The sequence below is a fragment of the Lolium rigidum genome, chromosome 1, assembly GCF_022539505.1.
Source record: "Lolium rigidum isolate FL_2022 chromosome 1, APGP_CSIRO_Lrig_0.1, whole genome shotgun sequence".
Lineage (NCBI taxonomy): Eukaryota > Viridiplantae > Streptophyta > Magnoliopsida > Poales > Poaceae > Lolium > Lolium rigidum.
The window spans coordinates 46,280,544-46,297,996 of NC_061508.1; the positions used below are offsets into that span (position 1 = coordinate 46,280,544).

Here is a 17,453-nt window from a genome sequence, read left to right on the forward strand (position 1 = left end):
ACCGGCTGTATACATACTACGTCAATGCCAGAAGCAGCAAAATAATGGGCCTAAGTCCGGTCCAGCGATCCGAAACTCCACGGCCACGGCAGTGCACTCCCTGGATGCATGTCTCACGTTTAGAGCATCTACACTCGTCTCCCCGACGAGGCCCCCGAGCGACGGTTTTTCCATCCGGACGGCGTAAATCGGATCAGTAGCGCCCCCGGTTTCTCGTTTTCGTCCGGATTTGGCCCTTCATCCATCCGGCGAGCCCACGCCATCCCCGATCCCCCGGGGCGCGCTCGGGGACTCCGGATGAAACTTTTTGGCACGAAACGCCGTGTGGACCCGCGTAGTCGGTGACACGAAAACCAAATCCTGTCGATTTTCCCTCCATTCCCTCCAATTTGCTTGCATATCCTCATTCTCTCCCGCCGAATTTGTCCATTCCCCTCGTCTTCCAGTTCCAGTTCCCGGCGGCGTCTTCTCGTCCACCACCGCTCTCCTCCTCATCTTCTCGTCCACCACAATGCCGCCGAAGGGGACGACGAGGAAGCCGCGGGCGAAGAAGGAGCGGCCGCCGGGCATGACGAACGCAGAGTGGGCGGCGGACGAGAAACGGCGCGAGGTGGAAACAAGCGGCAGGGCGGAGAGGGTGAAAAGAGCCGCCGCTAAGAGGTCAGGAGGAGCAAGCGAGGAAGATGAGCATGGCCTTCAGCGGCGGCGGCGGCTCCATGTTCCTCGGCCAATGGCTGGCGCAAGGTACAAGCAGTTCCCCGTCGTCCTTCTCCCCTACGATCTACTCGCCGTCGCCGACTGCCATGTTCCAAGAGGGCGCCTACGTCCAACCGTCCAGGTTCACGCCGTCGCCGCCCGAGCTTGACATCGGCGGCAGCGGCGGCCAGTTCGAGGGCACCTCGCCGGTCATGCGACGAGGGCCGCTCCCGTTCGGTGCAACGGCGGCGCCGAACGAAGAGGCAATCCACAAGATGATCACCTCCGGCTCCATGGACGCCGCTGCGAGCCCGAGGTTCTTCATGGACGCCGCCGCCGCGAGCCCGGGGTTCTTCACGCAAGAGGAGGCGAGGGCGACGGCAGCTGTGGCAGCGCGCAAGGATCATGTGGAGGATATTTCCGACGGAAGCCAAGTCGTCGAAGAAGAAGACGAAGAAGAAGGAGAGACAACTCAAGCCGCCGTCAACCTGTCGAAGGGGAAGAAGAAGAGGAGGAAGGAGTCGCCGCCTGCCGAACCGCGTATCAAATGGACGCCGAAGGAAGAGGAGTGCCTCGCCGAAGCTTGGATGACCGTGTCCATGAACGGCATAATCGGAGCCAATCAGTCGTTCGACACGTATTGGCTTCGAGTGAAGCGGGCGTACGAGGAACGCAAACTCGTCGATCCCTACTTCAACAAGACGAACATGAACGTGTACCGGGGAGACAAGGCAATGGCCACCCATTGGGGGATCATGCAGACGGCGTGCAGCAAATGGCACGGCATACAGGAGGAGGTCAAAGAACGGCCGATCAGCGGCCACGACTTGGAGCAAAGGTACGCTCCGTCGACCCCGCATCATCGAGGCACACCGTCGTGAGCTGACCCGTATCGCCGTACTCTTTTTCCCCCAGCTGCGCCGTGCTTTGGACATGTACACGGACGACACCGGCATGCAGTTCAAGTTCCTGAACGTCTACGCCCGCCTCGAGAACTGCGAGAAGTGGAAGGAAACCCGCACGACCCTCTCGAAGAGCAAGACCGAGCCGTACAACCCCAACGCCCCGGCGGCTGGCGTGGCGGAAGGGCGCCCTGTACTCGGCCAGAAGAAGCTCAAAGAGATCAAAAAGACGGGCAATCCCGCCGACAGGATGCAGGCGTCGATCGATAAGTGTTGGGCCGACTTGAGGTCGCACGCCGACGGGCGGGCCGAAAAGTTCGACGGCAGGTGGCGGGAGATGCTCGCCAACCAAGGCGCCCGGATCGCCCTGCTGAAGACGACGGCGGCGGCGAAGAAGAGGAACACAGACTTGGCGTTCCTGATGGGCGGCGGCGACATGGAACCGATGGACGAGGAGACGAGGAATTGGTACCGGGGGCCACCGCAGCGACATCCTCACGAGCCCCTCCGGCCGGTTCTTCGTCGTCTCCACCGGCTCCTACCTCGTCTACCTCACCATCTACCTCGTCGGCTGCGGCTGCTTCGACGTCCCACTGCCGCCGCTTCCTCGTCGGCCGCCGCGGCCGCTCGGCCACGGCGTGTGAGGAAGCTGGTCCGTCGGACACCGCCGTGCCGGCCGGGACTGCCGACGAGCCTGTCTCCGTGTAATTTCCCTCCGATCGCCGATCTGTGGCTGATCCTTTTGCTCCTTTTGCCGATCAACTGGCCGTACTTGTAGCGCGGGACGGCGATTTGTTTGAATTTAAACTCTATCCGCCGAACTCCGGGTGAACGACTGGAAATACGGTACTCCCCACGACTTAATTTCGTCCAATCCGGCGGTTGTTTCGTCCGGATTTGGGCGTGGGGAGCGCCAACGAGTGGGGATGCTCTTAGTACCACATCGGAAGCCGGAGACGGGCGGGGTGGGAGAGCTCGCTGTATAATGGACGCCTAGTGCAACATTGCAAAGTACTTAGGGCGACCCATTTTAGACGCAATTTATATCCTTTTGCGTCAGATATGGACACAAAAAAACGTTCGCATGTCCGCATGCGTCGCATTTTTTTTGCAATAATGCTACACCTACGGATAACTTTTACGGAATCACCTTACGGACTCCCAGCACCCAGGCAAACATGTGAACGTGGACCGCTTTTTTAGGAGAGAGTTTCAAACCGAACCAATCAAATATCTACACGTCTGTTCGTAAGATTTTTATAAGCCTTGCACGTCCGTAAGTATAGCATTATTGTTTTTTTGACCGCATGCATGATTAGAGAGGAGAGAGAGGGAAAGATTCTATTTGTGTGGTTAGGAATGGCCAGCACATGGGTCTGCCCCTTGTTAAAGGAGGAGAGAGAGAAATGCATGCAGACCAAACAGACGCAAACGGACGCGCGGATGTGTCCGCGCAGACGCATTTTTTGACGCATATTTGGTCCATGTTTGCGTCAGGACGGATGCTGCGGACGTTTTGCGTCTAGCCGCTGGAGCGCATTTTTTGTCCGCGCTGACTCAAACGGACGAAAAATGTCTATTCGCGTCGCCTTATTGGAGATGCCCTTACCTGGACGGGTCTACGGCTGATCATGGAGGGTCATGGAGGGTCGTGGCCTAGATTAACGGCTCGCATTGCACTTGGTGCAACACGTTGGTCTACCATCTCCCTACGGGGAGAGTGGACGCCATAATTTATGGCAGAGGGGGTACTAGTGCAGATTTCCCTAATGTATGAAGGGACCCCGGCACTATCTCTGCCGCTCGTTTGCTGGAGATTCGTGCAAAGTCGGCATGGTCAAAGCTCGCGCAAACTTTGTACTTTCACCCCTTAGAAAAAGGACAATCACCCCCAGTACGGCCTGGACTATAAAAAGGGCGACCCAAACCCTAATCCTCCACATCCCACCCTGTCCCGTCCCCTCTCGCAGCCACCCGCCTCCGCCCACCGTCGCCACCCGCCTCCTCCTCTTGCACCGCCACCACAATCCTTCCCGCGCGACGCCTTCACACGCTCTAGTGGCGGGCGCCGGCGGCCGGAGGAGCCCGCGTCCCCAACCCTCCCCGCGCGACGCGGAGGCCGGAGGAGCCCTCCCTCACGTGAGGCAGGAGCCTATCTGGCGGTGGTGCCCTCCCGTGGCGGCCAACCGCGTCCTCCGGCGCTCTCCCGCCCAGCGGCGCCCTCCCGTGGCGCGCCGTCCTTCTCCGGCATGTGTGCAGCACGCCGACCGACGGACTTGCTCGATTTTTGTGGTGGCTTATGGACTTGCTCGATTTTTTTTTGATCTTGTATGAAACTTGCTTGTATCTCAAAAGAAACTTGAATAGTTTATATTTTGTCTGTAAAACTTGTGAATCTCTACTGCTATGAAGCTGGTTGGGAAAAATTGCAAAATCTATGTTTGATCGTATCTGTACTGGTTGGTAAGCAATTGTTATGAATCATGTGTTTCTCGTATGAATCTGATTGAAATTGGTGTGAACTGAGCTAATTTCCTCAAATAAACAATGAATAAATTATGTGAAAAAAATGAGAAGCTGAAACTGGGATGAATCATACAATTTATTTCTGTTCCTATGTTCTTTCAAAAAATTGTGTATTTTAAATAAACTGCAAAATTATCAGAATTTGTGTATTTTTAAGAACTGCAAAATTATTAAGAATTTTTGAAACTAGTCTTATATTTTTGTGGATTATATGAAACTGTTATTGTACTCAAAATTATCAGAAAATTAATATGTTTTGGAAGCTGTACTCAAAACTCTTATATAGTAAATTGTAAGAAAAAACATCGGTTTATTTTTTATAAAAAAATCTCGGTAGGTGGCTGTGAGATGTGTGAGAGGGAGAGGAGAAAGTAGTGACTGTGAGATCTGTAAAATATGAAAAAAATAGGTGGTTTTGTGCAAAACAGAGAGGAACTACCGATTGAAAGTGGAAGGATCTTTAATGGTGTAGATAGTGCCGGTGGCACTTCTTACATGAGGAGTTGCATTTCTCGAGGGGGTACGCGTTGGCGCGGTCCTTGCCAAATCTTGAAAATCAAAGTTTGGTACTTTTGGCTCATCTGGTGAGCTCCTTTGTGGGTTCATCTGGTGAGCTCCTTTGTGGGTTTTGTCTATTTCTAGATAAACTTTCTTTCTGAAGTTATGTTTTTTTGGTTAACCCGGAAGGGGTTCATTGTGCCTCTCTCTGAGGTTCAGCTCCTTTGTGGGTTTTGTCTATTTCTAGATAAACTTTCTTTCTGAAGTTATGTTTTTTTGGTTAACCCGGAAGGGGTTCATTGTGCCTCTCTCTGAGGTTCAGATGTTTACCCTTCAGGGAACTTTCTGACCTAATGAAGTACTACCTCCGTTTCAAGGAATAAGGCGCACGCGTACGTCAAGACAAACTTTGATCATAAAGGTTAAGTAATAAAATTTTAATTTTATTATATGTAATTAGCTCCGTTGATTCATACTAAAAATACTTTCTAATGATGGTAATTTCATACAAACAATCTTTATATATTTAAAGTATTTTGGTCAAACAAAAAGCACGTAAAACAAGAACGCATTGTTTCTTGAAATGGAGGTAGTAGTATTTGCTGGGCATCATATGCTTGCACCGATCATCCACCAACAAGGAACCACATGAGGGATCACATTAGACCAAGGCACACAGTGCTACACGATACATATGCTGCTGCCACGCAGCTGCGTACGCATACGACGAGTCGTATACGGGTGGCATACCGGCTACTAGAACGGGCAACTAAGACAGAACACGGACACCCACGCACACCATACATAACATAGTAGTGGTAGTACAGTAACATAGCAAGGCCCCTCACGTGCCTGTGATGCGCGCGCGTGCGGTGTTCAGGCGATGTCGATGGAGCGGACGTTGCCCTGCTTCTGCGCGTCCTCATCCTTGGGCACGACGACCCTGAGCACGCCGTCCTGCATGGTGCACTTGATCCCCTCCGCCTTGGCGTTCTCCGGCAGCCGGAACCGCCGCATGAAGGACCCGAAGCTGCGCTCCACGCGGTTCCAGGCGTCGTCCTTGTGCTCCTCCTCCCGCGTCTTCTGCCCACTGATCTTCAGCACGTTCCCGTCCTCCACCTCCACCTTCACGTCCTCCTTCCTCACCCCTACGCGCGCGTTCATCAGCAAACATCAATCGGATAGATGGACACTTCTCCATGACAGAAAGGATATGGAGCACAACGTACCGGGGATCTCGGCGGAGAAGATGTGCTCCTTCTCGTTCTCGTGCCAGTCCACGTTGGTGCGAGCCACGGCCGTGGCGTCGTCGCCGCCGCGGCGCACGGCGTCCCAGGGCCAAGCGGAGGCGCCCAAGGGGTCAAACAGGTCGGAGGAGAAGGGGTCCCCGCGGCCACCGAACCATGGCATGAGCGACATCGTTGACGCGGCTGCAGTGCTTGGGCGCGCGCACGCAGGCAAAGCAGATCTGCTATACACACCCGGGGTGTTTGAAGATGGGCATTTTATGCAACGTACGGGCCGCATGGCCGCGCGCGTGGGTCATCTGCTTGCCACGTCCGGTGCAGCGGTGCGTACGTGCCGCATTTGGGTGCGCATGCGTTGCCACGACGAGGACTCGTGTTGCTTGGCATGCGAGGAGGTTGCTCGATCTGGCACCGCATGTACATCTGGCGACCATGCACTCATGCACGCTAGTGGACGTCAGGCTGGGTTGCCACTTGGAGACGTAAGTGCATCTCCAACTCTGCGACCCAAAGGGACGCGGCTGGCCGCGTGGACACGCGAATAGTGGATCGCGTCCACGTGTCCGTTTGGATCGCACGGTGCGTCCAACGCGCGGACGCATCGCATATTTGAAGAAAAATAAAAAAAATTTAAAATATAAATTTAAACGAAATTCGTTAAACATATGCCCTATTTTGGGTAAATTTGTACATAGCCCTATTTTGGACAAATAACTAACAAAAGAAGCCCTCTATAGGGGCTTTAAAATTTAAAACAAATTTAAAAACCCTAAGCTAGGGTTTGATCGATGACGTGGTGGCCACCGGTGCGCCGCCTAGTCCCTGTGGGCGTCGTCGGCGTCGGCGTCGACGACGTCCCAGGGCGGCGAGGCACTGTTGTGGCTCGATCGCGCCGGAGACTCCGGCTACGGAGACCACAGGGCCTCCTCCCAGGCGGAGTGGGGGTCCGGAGCCGCCCGCTGCTCCGCCGCAGCAGCACGGAGCTGTGCCTCCTCCCTGAGGCGCTGCTCCCTCTCATGCCAGGCGAGGCGCCTGGCCCGCTGGCGCCTCCCCTCCTCCGAGCGGCGGCTGGCCTCCTGGCGCTGCTGCTCCTCGCGGCGGAGCCTGGCCTCCTCGCGCCGCCGTGTCTCTTCCACCTCCCGTCGGGCCTGGGCGAACAACTCCCAAGCCTCGGCGTCCTCTAGCGCCTGCCGGGCCTCCTCCTCCATCGCGAAGGTGCGAAGGGCCGCTTGGAGTTGTGGCCACTTCGCTTCCTCCTCCGCCGCCGATATCATCAGAGCGGCGCAGAGGTCGGAGTCCTCTTCCGAGGACTCCGGCTTGGGCTGCAGCAGCAGCGACGCCGGTTGCGCCAATGTCGCGCCGCAGCGGGCGGCCTCTCCGATGTGGAGGCCGCCGCGGTTTCCTCTGGCCCGCAGCGCCAGCGGAGGCCGGCGGCTGCTGCTGGCGTCCTCGTCGTTGGCTCCGGGAGCGAACTGTCGCTTCGGGGCCATAGCGGCGGTTGCGCTCGGGGAGTGGACAGTGGAGTGGGGACTGGACTGGAGGGACAGATCCCTCCAATCCACATTTAAAAAGCCGTCGCGGTCACAGACCGGTGGGCCCAAGGGAGACGAGCAGGCTAGCATCCGGACGCGACCGAACGCTGTGTGCCATCCACGGACACGCAAACCTAGCCCAGATTTGGGCCGGGTTTGCGTCGTTCGGGACGCCGCTGTTACCTGCCAAAACCCACCGGCGGGCAATGGTTAAGCAACACGAAGAGCCGGGAGGCTCCCAAGGCCGCTTAGTGGACCCTGGCACCTCGCGTCGTCCCGCAAGTCTTCCAGCCACGTCCTAGCGGTTGCTAGGGCGTGCCACCTGACCTAGACCCGATCAGGAAGGTGTTAGATTGCTTTGATTGTTCCTGCATGGTAGACACGTAAATATTAAATACGAGCCCTATCGGCTCTCAGGTTGCCTCGTGGATCGGCTCAAAGAGCCGATCGCCCCATGGTTCACGTTGGATTTGCAATGACATGGGGATCCTGCTTGATCAAAACAAAGCTAAACCGATCTACGACAGTTTAGGGTTTTCACCGCATAATCGGAACGTCCTACGCGTAGTCGGGCCTAGCAGATACGGAAGATGATGCAAACTACCCCTACAAGAGGCCTAAAAACCAACATAACGTTAATTCCTGGAACATCCCTTGTAGGAACGGTAAACAACACCTAACGCACTACCGGATCGTCCGACCCCAGCATAAGGCCTAACTATGCAGATATTAAACTAATCCCTGCGGAGCAAGGAGCAACTATAACAGATCGGATCTACTAAGTAACGAACAAGTAAGATGTTGCCCTTACACCCAGATAGGTGTAAGGGCAGCTAGGTGTCGAGGGACGGCATTGCCACGCAGATATGCACGAGAAAGCATCAATGCAAGCCCCTAAACACCTAAACATAAGTAGTGCTGCTCGCCATCAACAACGCTTCAGCACGAGCAGCACAAGGTAGACGAATAAACGTATCTTGCCTAGATCGCGAGATGCGATCTAGGCAGCATGATGCTTACCCGGAAGAAACCCTCGAAGGAAGGGGTGGCGATGCGCCTGATTTGTGTTTGTTGTGAACGTGATTGTCCTCCTTTCTCGATAACCCTAGATACATATTTATAGTCCAAGGGACTTTCTAATTGAGGCGTGCACCTAACCGTGCACGGGCCAGACTCTATCTGTTAATTCTAAACACGATACGATCTACTATATTACAGATACACGGGCAATTTAGTCCAAACTCTTAGCGCAAGGCCGCTTCGAAGATGCTCCATGTGTACGTCCTTCAAGCCCATCTTCACTTACGGCCCATCTCCTGATTTGGCCAAAATCCGGTGATAACACATGCCCCCTGGTTTTGGTAATGATAATTTCAAAACCATCTGTTTTTCCTTCGAGGGGTCATGTCGTGGCAGAGCAGAACCGTCGCAGTATTCTTCATCATGACGTCTTGCCTTTTCAACTTCCCTGCACGATTTGACGGTTTTGGCACCACATCCTCGAAAACTGCTTAAGCATTAAATCGCTATATCCCCTTTTATTTAGCCACTTCTTGCAGTTCCCTTCTTCATCCCCTTCGCACTAGCACTTCCAAAAGCCCTCCTCTGCCACCATGTCTTCTTCTTCTTCCTCCTCATCGGGTCTTTCTGCGCAGTCCTCCCCCTTCCGCGAGCCGACGCCGGAGTGGAACCCGGAGGAGGCCCATGCAGCCAACATCCGCCGCGCCATCGAGGCCGGGGACGAGCCGAGCCACAACTTCTCCATCTGGTCAGAGGACGACAAGTCCCTGACCGACGGAGAGAGCGACCTCCGCTTCCTCGCTAATGGGGAAGCGGAGGAGGAAAGCGACGACGACCACTCTCCCTGGGACGAGGTCACCTCCTCCGAAGAGGTGAAGGAGGAGGAGGAGGACGTCAGCTCCTCCGACGAGCCGCCGGCCAAGCGCCACTGCCCCTGGCCCGGGAACCTCAGCGACTTCGACAGCGATGACGACGACGCTGACGGGGACGACGAGGACAACGAGGGTCCTGCCGGCGGCCGCTACAGCAGCGATGACGAGCCGGCCGGGAGCAGCGCCGATGACGGCGACGACGACGACGACGACGAGGGCAGCAACGGCCCCTAGATAGGATCTTAGCCTAGGGCCTGATACGTCTCCAACGTATCGATAATTTCTTATGTTCCATGCTACTTTATTGATGATACCTACATGTTTTATGCACATTATATGTCATATTTATGCATTTTCTGGAACTAACCTATTAACGAGATGCCGAAGAGTCGATTCTTTGTTTTCTGCTGTTTTTGGTTTCGAAATCCTAGTAAGGAAATATTCTTGGAATTGGACGAAATCTTCGCCCGGGGTCCTATTTTTGCACGGAGCTTCCGAGAAGACCGAAGAGATAACGAAGTGGGGCGACGAGGCGCCGCCACCATAGGGCCGCGCGGCCGGAGGGGGCCCGCGCCGCCCTATGGTGTGGGCCCCTCGTCAGCCCCCCTGACCTACCCTTCCGCCTACTTAAAGCCTCCGTCGCGAAAACCCCAGTACCGAGAGCCACGATAGGGAAAACCTTCCAGAGACGCCGCCGCCGCGAATCCCATCTCGAGGGATTCAGGAGATCGCCTCCGGCACCCTGCCGGAGAGGGGATTCATCTCCTGGAGGACTCTTCATCGCCATGATCGCCTCCGGAGTGATGAGTGAGTAGTTCACCCCTGGACCATGGGTCCATAGCAGTAGCTAGATGGTCGTCTTCTCCTTGTTGTGCTTCATTGTTGGATCTTGTGAGCTGCCTAACATGATCAAGATCATCTATCCGTAATACTATATGTTGTGTTTGTCGGGATCCGATGGATAGAGAATACTATGTTATGGTGATTATCAATCTATTGTTTATGTGTTGTTTATGATCTTGCATGCTCTCCGTTATTAGTAGAGGCTCGGCCAAGTTTTTGCTCTTAACTCCAAGAGGGAGTATTTATGCTCGATAGTGGGTTCATGCCTTCATTGACACCTGGGACAGTGACAGAAATTTCTAAGGTTGTGATGTGCTGTTGCCACTAGGGATAAAACATTGATGCTATGTCTAAGGATGTAGTTGTTGATTACATTACGCAGCATACTTAATGCAATTGTCTGTTGCTTAGCAACTTAATACTGAATGGGGTTCGGATGATAACCTGAAGGTGGACTTTTTAGGCATAGATGCAGTTAGATGGCGGTCTATGTACTTTATCGTAATGCCCAATTAAATCTCACTATATTTATCATATCATGTATATGCATTGTTATGCCTTTCTCTATTTGTCAATTGCCCGACTGTAATTTGTTCACCCAACATGCTTTTATTTTATGGGAGAGACGCCTCTAGTGAACTGTGGACCCCGGTCCTATTCTTTACATAGCATACAATCTACTGCAATTGTGTTTTACTGTTTTCTTGCAAACAATCATCTTCCACTCGATACGTTTAATCATTTGTTACAGCAAGCCGGTGAGATTGACAACCTCACTGTTTCGTTGGGGCAAAGTACTTTGGTTTTGTTGTGCGAGATTCCACGTTGGCGCCGGAATCCCTGTTGTTGCGCCGCATCACATTTCGCCACCATCAACCTTCAACGTGCTTCTTGGCTCCTACTGGTTCGATTAAACCTTGGTTTCATGCTGAGGGAAACTTGCTTCTATACGCATCATACCTTCCACTTGGGGTTCCCAACGGACGTGTGCATCTACGCGTATCAAGCTAAATTTACGGCGCCGTTTCCGGGGAGATCAAGACACGCTGCAAGGGGAGTCTCCACTTCTCAATCTCTTTACTTTGTTTTTGTCTTGCTTTATTTTATTTACTACTTTGTTTGCTGCACCTAAACAAAACACAAAAAATTAGTTGCTAGTTTTACTTTATTTACTTGTCTTGCTCTCTATATCAAAAACACAAAAAAATTAGTTACTTGCATTTACTTTATCTAGTTTGTTTTATTTACCGTTGCTAAAATGAATACCCCTGAAAATACTAAGTTGTGTGACTTCACAAATGCAAATAATAATGATTTCCTATGCACACCTATTGCTCCACCTGCTACTACAGCAGAATTCTTTGAAATTAAACCTCGCTTTCTTGAACTTGGTTATGAGAGATCAATTTTACGGTGTTAGTTACGATGATGCTTGCTGCCCATCTCAATAATTTTGTTGAACTTTGTGAAATGCAAAAGTATAAGGATGTAGATGGTGATATTATTAAATTGAAAGTGTTTCCTTTCTCATTAAGAGGAAGAGCTAAAGATTGGTTGCTATCTTTGCCTAAGAATAGTATTGATTCATGGACTAAATGCAAGGATGCTTTTATTGGTAGATATTATCCTCCCGCTAAAATTATATCTTTGAGAAGTAGCATAATGAATTTTAAGCAATTAGATACTGAACATGTTGCTCAAGCATGGGAGAGAATGAAAACTTTGGTAAAGAATTGCCCAACCCATGGACCGACTACTTGGATGATTATCCAAACCTTCTATGCAGGACTAAATTTTTCTTCGCGGAATTTATTGGATTCAGCTGCTGGAGGTACCTTTATGTCCATCACATTGGCGGCGGCTACAAAACTTCTTGATGATATGATGATAAATTACTCTGAATGTCACACGGAAAGAGCTCCACAAGGTAAGAAGGTAAATTCTGTTGAAGAAACCTCTTCCTTGAGTGATAAGATTGATGTGATTATGTCTATGCTTGTGAATGGTAGATCTAATGTTGATCCAAATAATGTTCCTTTAGCTTCATTGGTTGCTCAAGAAGAAAATGTTGATGTGAATTTCATTAAAAATAATAATTTCAACAACAATGCTTATAGGAACAACTCTGGTAATAACTATAGGCCATATCCTTCTACTAATGGTAATGGTTATGGTAATTCTTATGGGAATTCTTACAACAATAATAGGAGTGTACCCCCTGGTCTTGAAACCATGCTTAAAGAATTTATTAGTACACAAACCGCTTTTAACAAATCTGTTGAGGAAAAGCTTGATAAAATTGATACTATTGCTTCTAGAGTTGATAGGCTTGCCTCTGATGTTAATCTTCTAAAATTGAAAGTTATGCCTAATAATGATTTTGATAATAAGATTACTACTACAGCAAATGCCATCCAAGTTAGAATTAATGAGAATATAAGATTAATGGCTAAATTGCGTGCTAGGTGGGATAGAGAAGAAAATGAAAAACTAGCTAAAGAGAATAATGTAGCTAAAGTTTGGACTATTACCACCACTAATAATGCTAATTATTCACATGTTGCTGCACCTCCTACTATCAATGGTAAAATAATTGGTGTTGGCAATGTTTCTACTCCTAGTGCAAAGCGAACAAAACTGCCTGAAATTGCTAAAACTACTGAAACTGCTTGTGATAAAACTGCTGAAATTTTTTCCAACCTTGGGAACAATGATCCCATTGCTGTAGCTCATAATGATTTAGATTTTGATGATTGCCACATCTCTGAAGTTATAAAGTTCTTACAAAAACTTGCTAAAAGTCCTAATGCTAGTGCTATAAATTTAGCCTTTACAAAACATATTACAAATGCTCTCATAAAAGCTAGAGAAGAGAAACTAAAACTTGAAACTTCTATTCCTAGAAAGTTAGAAGATGGTTGGGAGCCCATCATTAAAATGAAATTCAATGACTTTGAATGTAATGCTTTATGTGATCTTGGTGCAAGTATTTCGTTATGCCTAAAAAGATTTATGATATGCTTGACTTGCCACCATTGAAGAATTGTTATTTGGATGTTAATCTTGCCGATAATGTAAAAAAGAAACCTTTGGGGAGGATTGATAATGTGCGCATTACGGTTAACAATAACCTTGTCCCCGTTGATTTTGTTGTTTTGGATATCGAATGCAATGCATCTTGTCCTATTGTATTGGGAAGACCTTTTCTTCGAACTCGTTGGTGCTGTTATTGATATGAGGGAAGGTAATATTAAATATCAATTTCCTCTCAAGAAAGGTATGGAACACTTCCCTAGAAAGAGAATGAAGTTGCCTTTTGATTCTATTATTAGAACAAGTTATGATGTTGATGCTTCTACTCTTGATGTTACTTGATTTGCACTTTCTGCGCCTAACTGAAAGGCGTTAAAGAAAAGCGCTTATGGGAGACAACCCATGTTTTTACTACAGCAATTTTTTGTTTTGTTGAGTCTTGGAAGTTGTTTACTACTGTAGCAACCTCTCCTTATCATGTTTTTGTGCCAAGTAAAGTTTCTATGTCAAAGTTGATGTTACATTTGGGATCGCTGCGCAGAAACAGCATTGCTGTCTGTCACAAATCTGGGCACAGGCCTCTGTAGAAAATTCGGAAAAATCTGCCAATTTACGAGCGTGATCCTCAGATATGTACGCAACTTTCATTAGTTTTGAGTTTTTCCATTTGAGCAAGTCTGGTGCCAGCTTTAAATTCGTCTTTACGGACTGTTCTGTTTTTGACAGATTCTGCCTTTTATTTCGCATTGCCTCTTTTGCTATTTTGGATTCATTTCTTTGATCCATTAATGTTCAGTAGCTTTATGCAATGTCCAGAAGTGTAAAAAATGATTGTGCCACCTCTGAACATGTGAATTATTAATTGTGCACTAACCCTCTAATGAGTTTGCTTGAAGTTTGGTGTGAAGGAAGTTTTCAAGGGTCAAGAGAGGAGTATGATATACTATGATCAAGAGGAGTGAAAGCTCTAAGCTTGGGGATGCCCCCGTGGTTCACCCCTGCATATTTTAAGAAGACTCAAGCGTCTAAGCTTGGGGATGCCCAAGGCATCCCCTTCTTCATCGACAACATCATCGGGTTCCTCCCCTGAAACTATATTTTTATTCAATCACATCTTGTGTTCTTTACTTGGAGCGTCGGTTTGTTTTCGTTTTTGTTTTTGTTTGAATAAAATGGATCCTAGCATTCACTTTGTGGGAGAGAGACACGCTCCGCTGTTGCATATGGACAAATATGTCCTTAGGCTTTACTCATAATGTTCAAGGCGAAGTTTCTTCTTCGTTAAATTGTTATATGGTTGGAATTGGAAAATACTACATGTAGTAATTCTAAAATGTCTTGGATAATGTGATACTTGGCAATTGTTGTGCTCATGTTTAAGCTCTTGCATCATATACTTTGCACCCATTAATGAAGAAATACATAGAGCTTGCTTAAATTTGATTTGCATATTTGGTCTCTCTAAGGTCTAGATAATATCTAGTATTGAGTTTTGAACAACAAGGAAGACGGTGTAGAGTCTTATAATGTTTACAATATGTCTTTTATGTGAGTCTTGCTGCACCGGTTCATCCTTGAGTTTGCTTCAAATAACCTTGCTAGCCTAAACCTTGTATCGAGAGGGAATACTTCTCATGCATCCAAAATCCTTGAGCCAACTACTATGCCATTTGTGTCCACCATACCTACCTACTACATGGTATTTCTCCGCCATTCCAAAGTAAATTGCTTGAGTGCTACCTTTAAAATTCCATCATTCACCTTTGCAATATATAGCTCATGGGACAAAATAGCCTTAAAAACTATCGTAGTATTGAATATGTACTTATGCACTTTATCTTTTATTAAGTTGCTTGTTGTGCGATAACCATGCTTACAGGGAACGCCATCAACTATTGTTGAATATCATGTGAGTTGCTATGCATGTCCGTCTTGTCTGAAGGATCTATCATTTTAGTGGTTGGAGCATGCAAAATTGTTAGAGAAGAACATTGGGCCGCTAACTAAAGCCATGAATCATGGTTGAAGTTTCGGTTTTGGACATATATCCTCAATCTCATATGAGAATAATAATCATTGCTACATGCTTATGCATTTAAGAGGAGTCCATTATCTCGTTGTCCATGTTGTCCCGGTATGGATGTCTAAGTTGAGAATAATCAAAAGCGAGAAATCCAAAATGCGAGCATTCTCCTTAGACCTTTGTACGAGCGGCATGGAGGTACCCCTTTGTGACACTTGGTTGAAACATGGCATGCAAAGATCCGGTAGTCCAAGCTAAGTAGGACGAGGTGCGGACGGTATTAGTATACTATGCATGAGGCTTGCAACTTGTAAGATATAATTTACATAACTCATATGCTTTATTACTACCGTTGACAAAATTGTTTCATGTTTTCAAAATAAAAGCTCTAGCACAAATACGAGCAATCGATGCTTTCCTCTTTGAAGGACCATTCTTTTACTTTTATTGTTGAGTCAGTTTACCTATCTCCTTCCACCTTAAGAAGCAAACACTTGTGTGAACTGTGCATTGATTCCTATATACTTGCATATTGCACTTGTTATACTACTTTATGTTGACAATATCCATGAGATATACATGTTATAAGTTGAAAGCAACCGCTGAAACTTAATCTTCCTTTGTGTTGCTTCAACACCTTTACTTTGATTTATTGCTTTATGAGTTAACTCTTATGCAAGACTTATTGATGCTTGTCTTGAAGTACTATTCATGAAAAGTCTTTTGCTATATGATTCACTTGTTTACTCATGTCATTACCTTTGTTTTGATCGCTGCATTCATTACATATGTTTACAAATAGTATGATCAAGATTATAATGGCATGTCACTTCGAAATTATCTTTGTTATCGTTTTACCTGCTCGGGACGAAGCGGAACTAAGCTTGGGGATGCTGATACGTCTCCAACGTATCGATAATTTCTTATGTTCCATGCTACTTTATTGATGATACCTACATGTTTTATGCACATTATATGTCATATTTATGCATTTTCTGGAACTAACCTATTAACGAGATGCCGAAGAGCCAGTTCTTGTTTTCTGCTGTTTTTGGTTTCAGAAATCCTAGTAAGGAAATATTCTCGGAATTGGACGAAATCTTCGCCCAGGGTCCTATTTTTGCACGGAGCTTCCAGAAGACCGAAGAGATAACGAAGTGGGGCGACGAGGCGCCGCCACCATAGGGCCGCGCGGCCAGAGGGGGGCCCGCGCCGCCCTATGGTGTGGGCCCCTCGTCAGCCCCCCTGACCTACCCTTCCGCCTACTTAAAGCCTCCGTCGCGAAAACCCCAGTACCGAGAGCCACGATACGGAAAACCTTCCAGAGACACCGCCGCCGCGAATCCCATCTCGGGGGATTCAGGAGATCGCCTCCCGGCACCTTGCCGGAGAGGGGATTCATCTCCGGAGGACTCTTCATCGCCATGATCGCCTCCGGAGTGATGAGTGAGTAGTTCACCCCTGGACCATGGGTCCATAGCAGTAGCTAGATGGTTGTCTTCTCCTTGTTGTGCTTCATTGTTGGATCTTATGAGCTGCCTAACATGATCAAGATCATCTATCTGTAATACTATATGTTGTGTTTGTCGGGATCCGATGGATAGAGAATACTATGTTATGGTGATTATCAATCTATTGTTTATGTGTTGTTTATGATCTTGCATGCTCTCCGTTATTAGTAGAGGCTCCGGCCAAGTTTTTGCTCTTAACTCCAAGAGGGAGTATTTATGCTCGATAGTGGGTTCATGCCTTCATTGACACCGGGACAGTGACAGAAAGTTCTAAGGTTGTGATGTGCTGTTGCCACTAGGGATAAAACATTGATGCTATGTCTAAGGATGTAGTTGTTGATTACATTACGCACCATACTTAATGCAATTGTCTGTTGCTTAGCAACTTAATACTGAATGGGGTTCGGATGATAACTCTGAAGGTGGACTTTTTAGGCATAGATGCAGTTGGATGGCGGTCTATGTACTTTGTCGTAATGCCCAATTAAATCTCACTATATTTATCATATCATGTATATGCATTGTTATGCCTTTCTCTATTTGTCAATTGCCCGACTGTAATTTGTTCACCCAACATGCTTTTATCTTATGGGAGAGACGCCTCTAGTGAACTGTGGACCCCGGTCCTATTCTTTACATAGCTAGCATACAATCTACTGCAATTGTGTTTTACTGTTTTCTTGCAAACAATCATCTTCCACTCGATACGTTTAATCCTTTGTTACAGCAAGCCGGTGAGATTGACAACCT

At 48.3% G+C, this 17,453-nt stretch overlaps 1 protein-coding gene and 1 non-coding gene across 2 annotated transcripts; one reads left to right on the plus strand and one right to left on the minus strand.

Annotated features, from left to right (window-relative positions):
- Positions 1-3,199: 3,199 nt before the first annotated feature.
- On the plus strand, positions 3,200-3,367 carry LOC124685599. The gene has a single exon (XR_006997579.1). It is a non-coding gene; the product is annotated as a U1 spliceosomal RNA (small nuclear RNA).
- A 2,131-nt stretch (positions 3,368-5,498) lies between these two features.
- LOC124684802 (17.6 kDa class I heat shock protein 3-like) lies at positions 5,499-6,041 on the minus strand. Its single transcript, XM_047219052.1, has 2 exons — positions 5,852-6,041; positions 5,499-5,770 (listed from the first exon to the last, which is right to left on the minus strand). Exons 1-2 carry the CDS (start codon positions 6,039-6,041, stop codon positions 5,499-5,501), a joined length of 462 nt encoding a protein of 153 aa, XP_047075008.1.
- Positions 6,042-17,453: the final 11,412 nt, after the last annotated feature.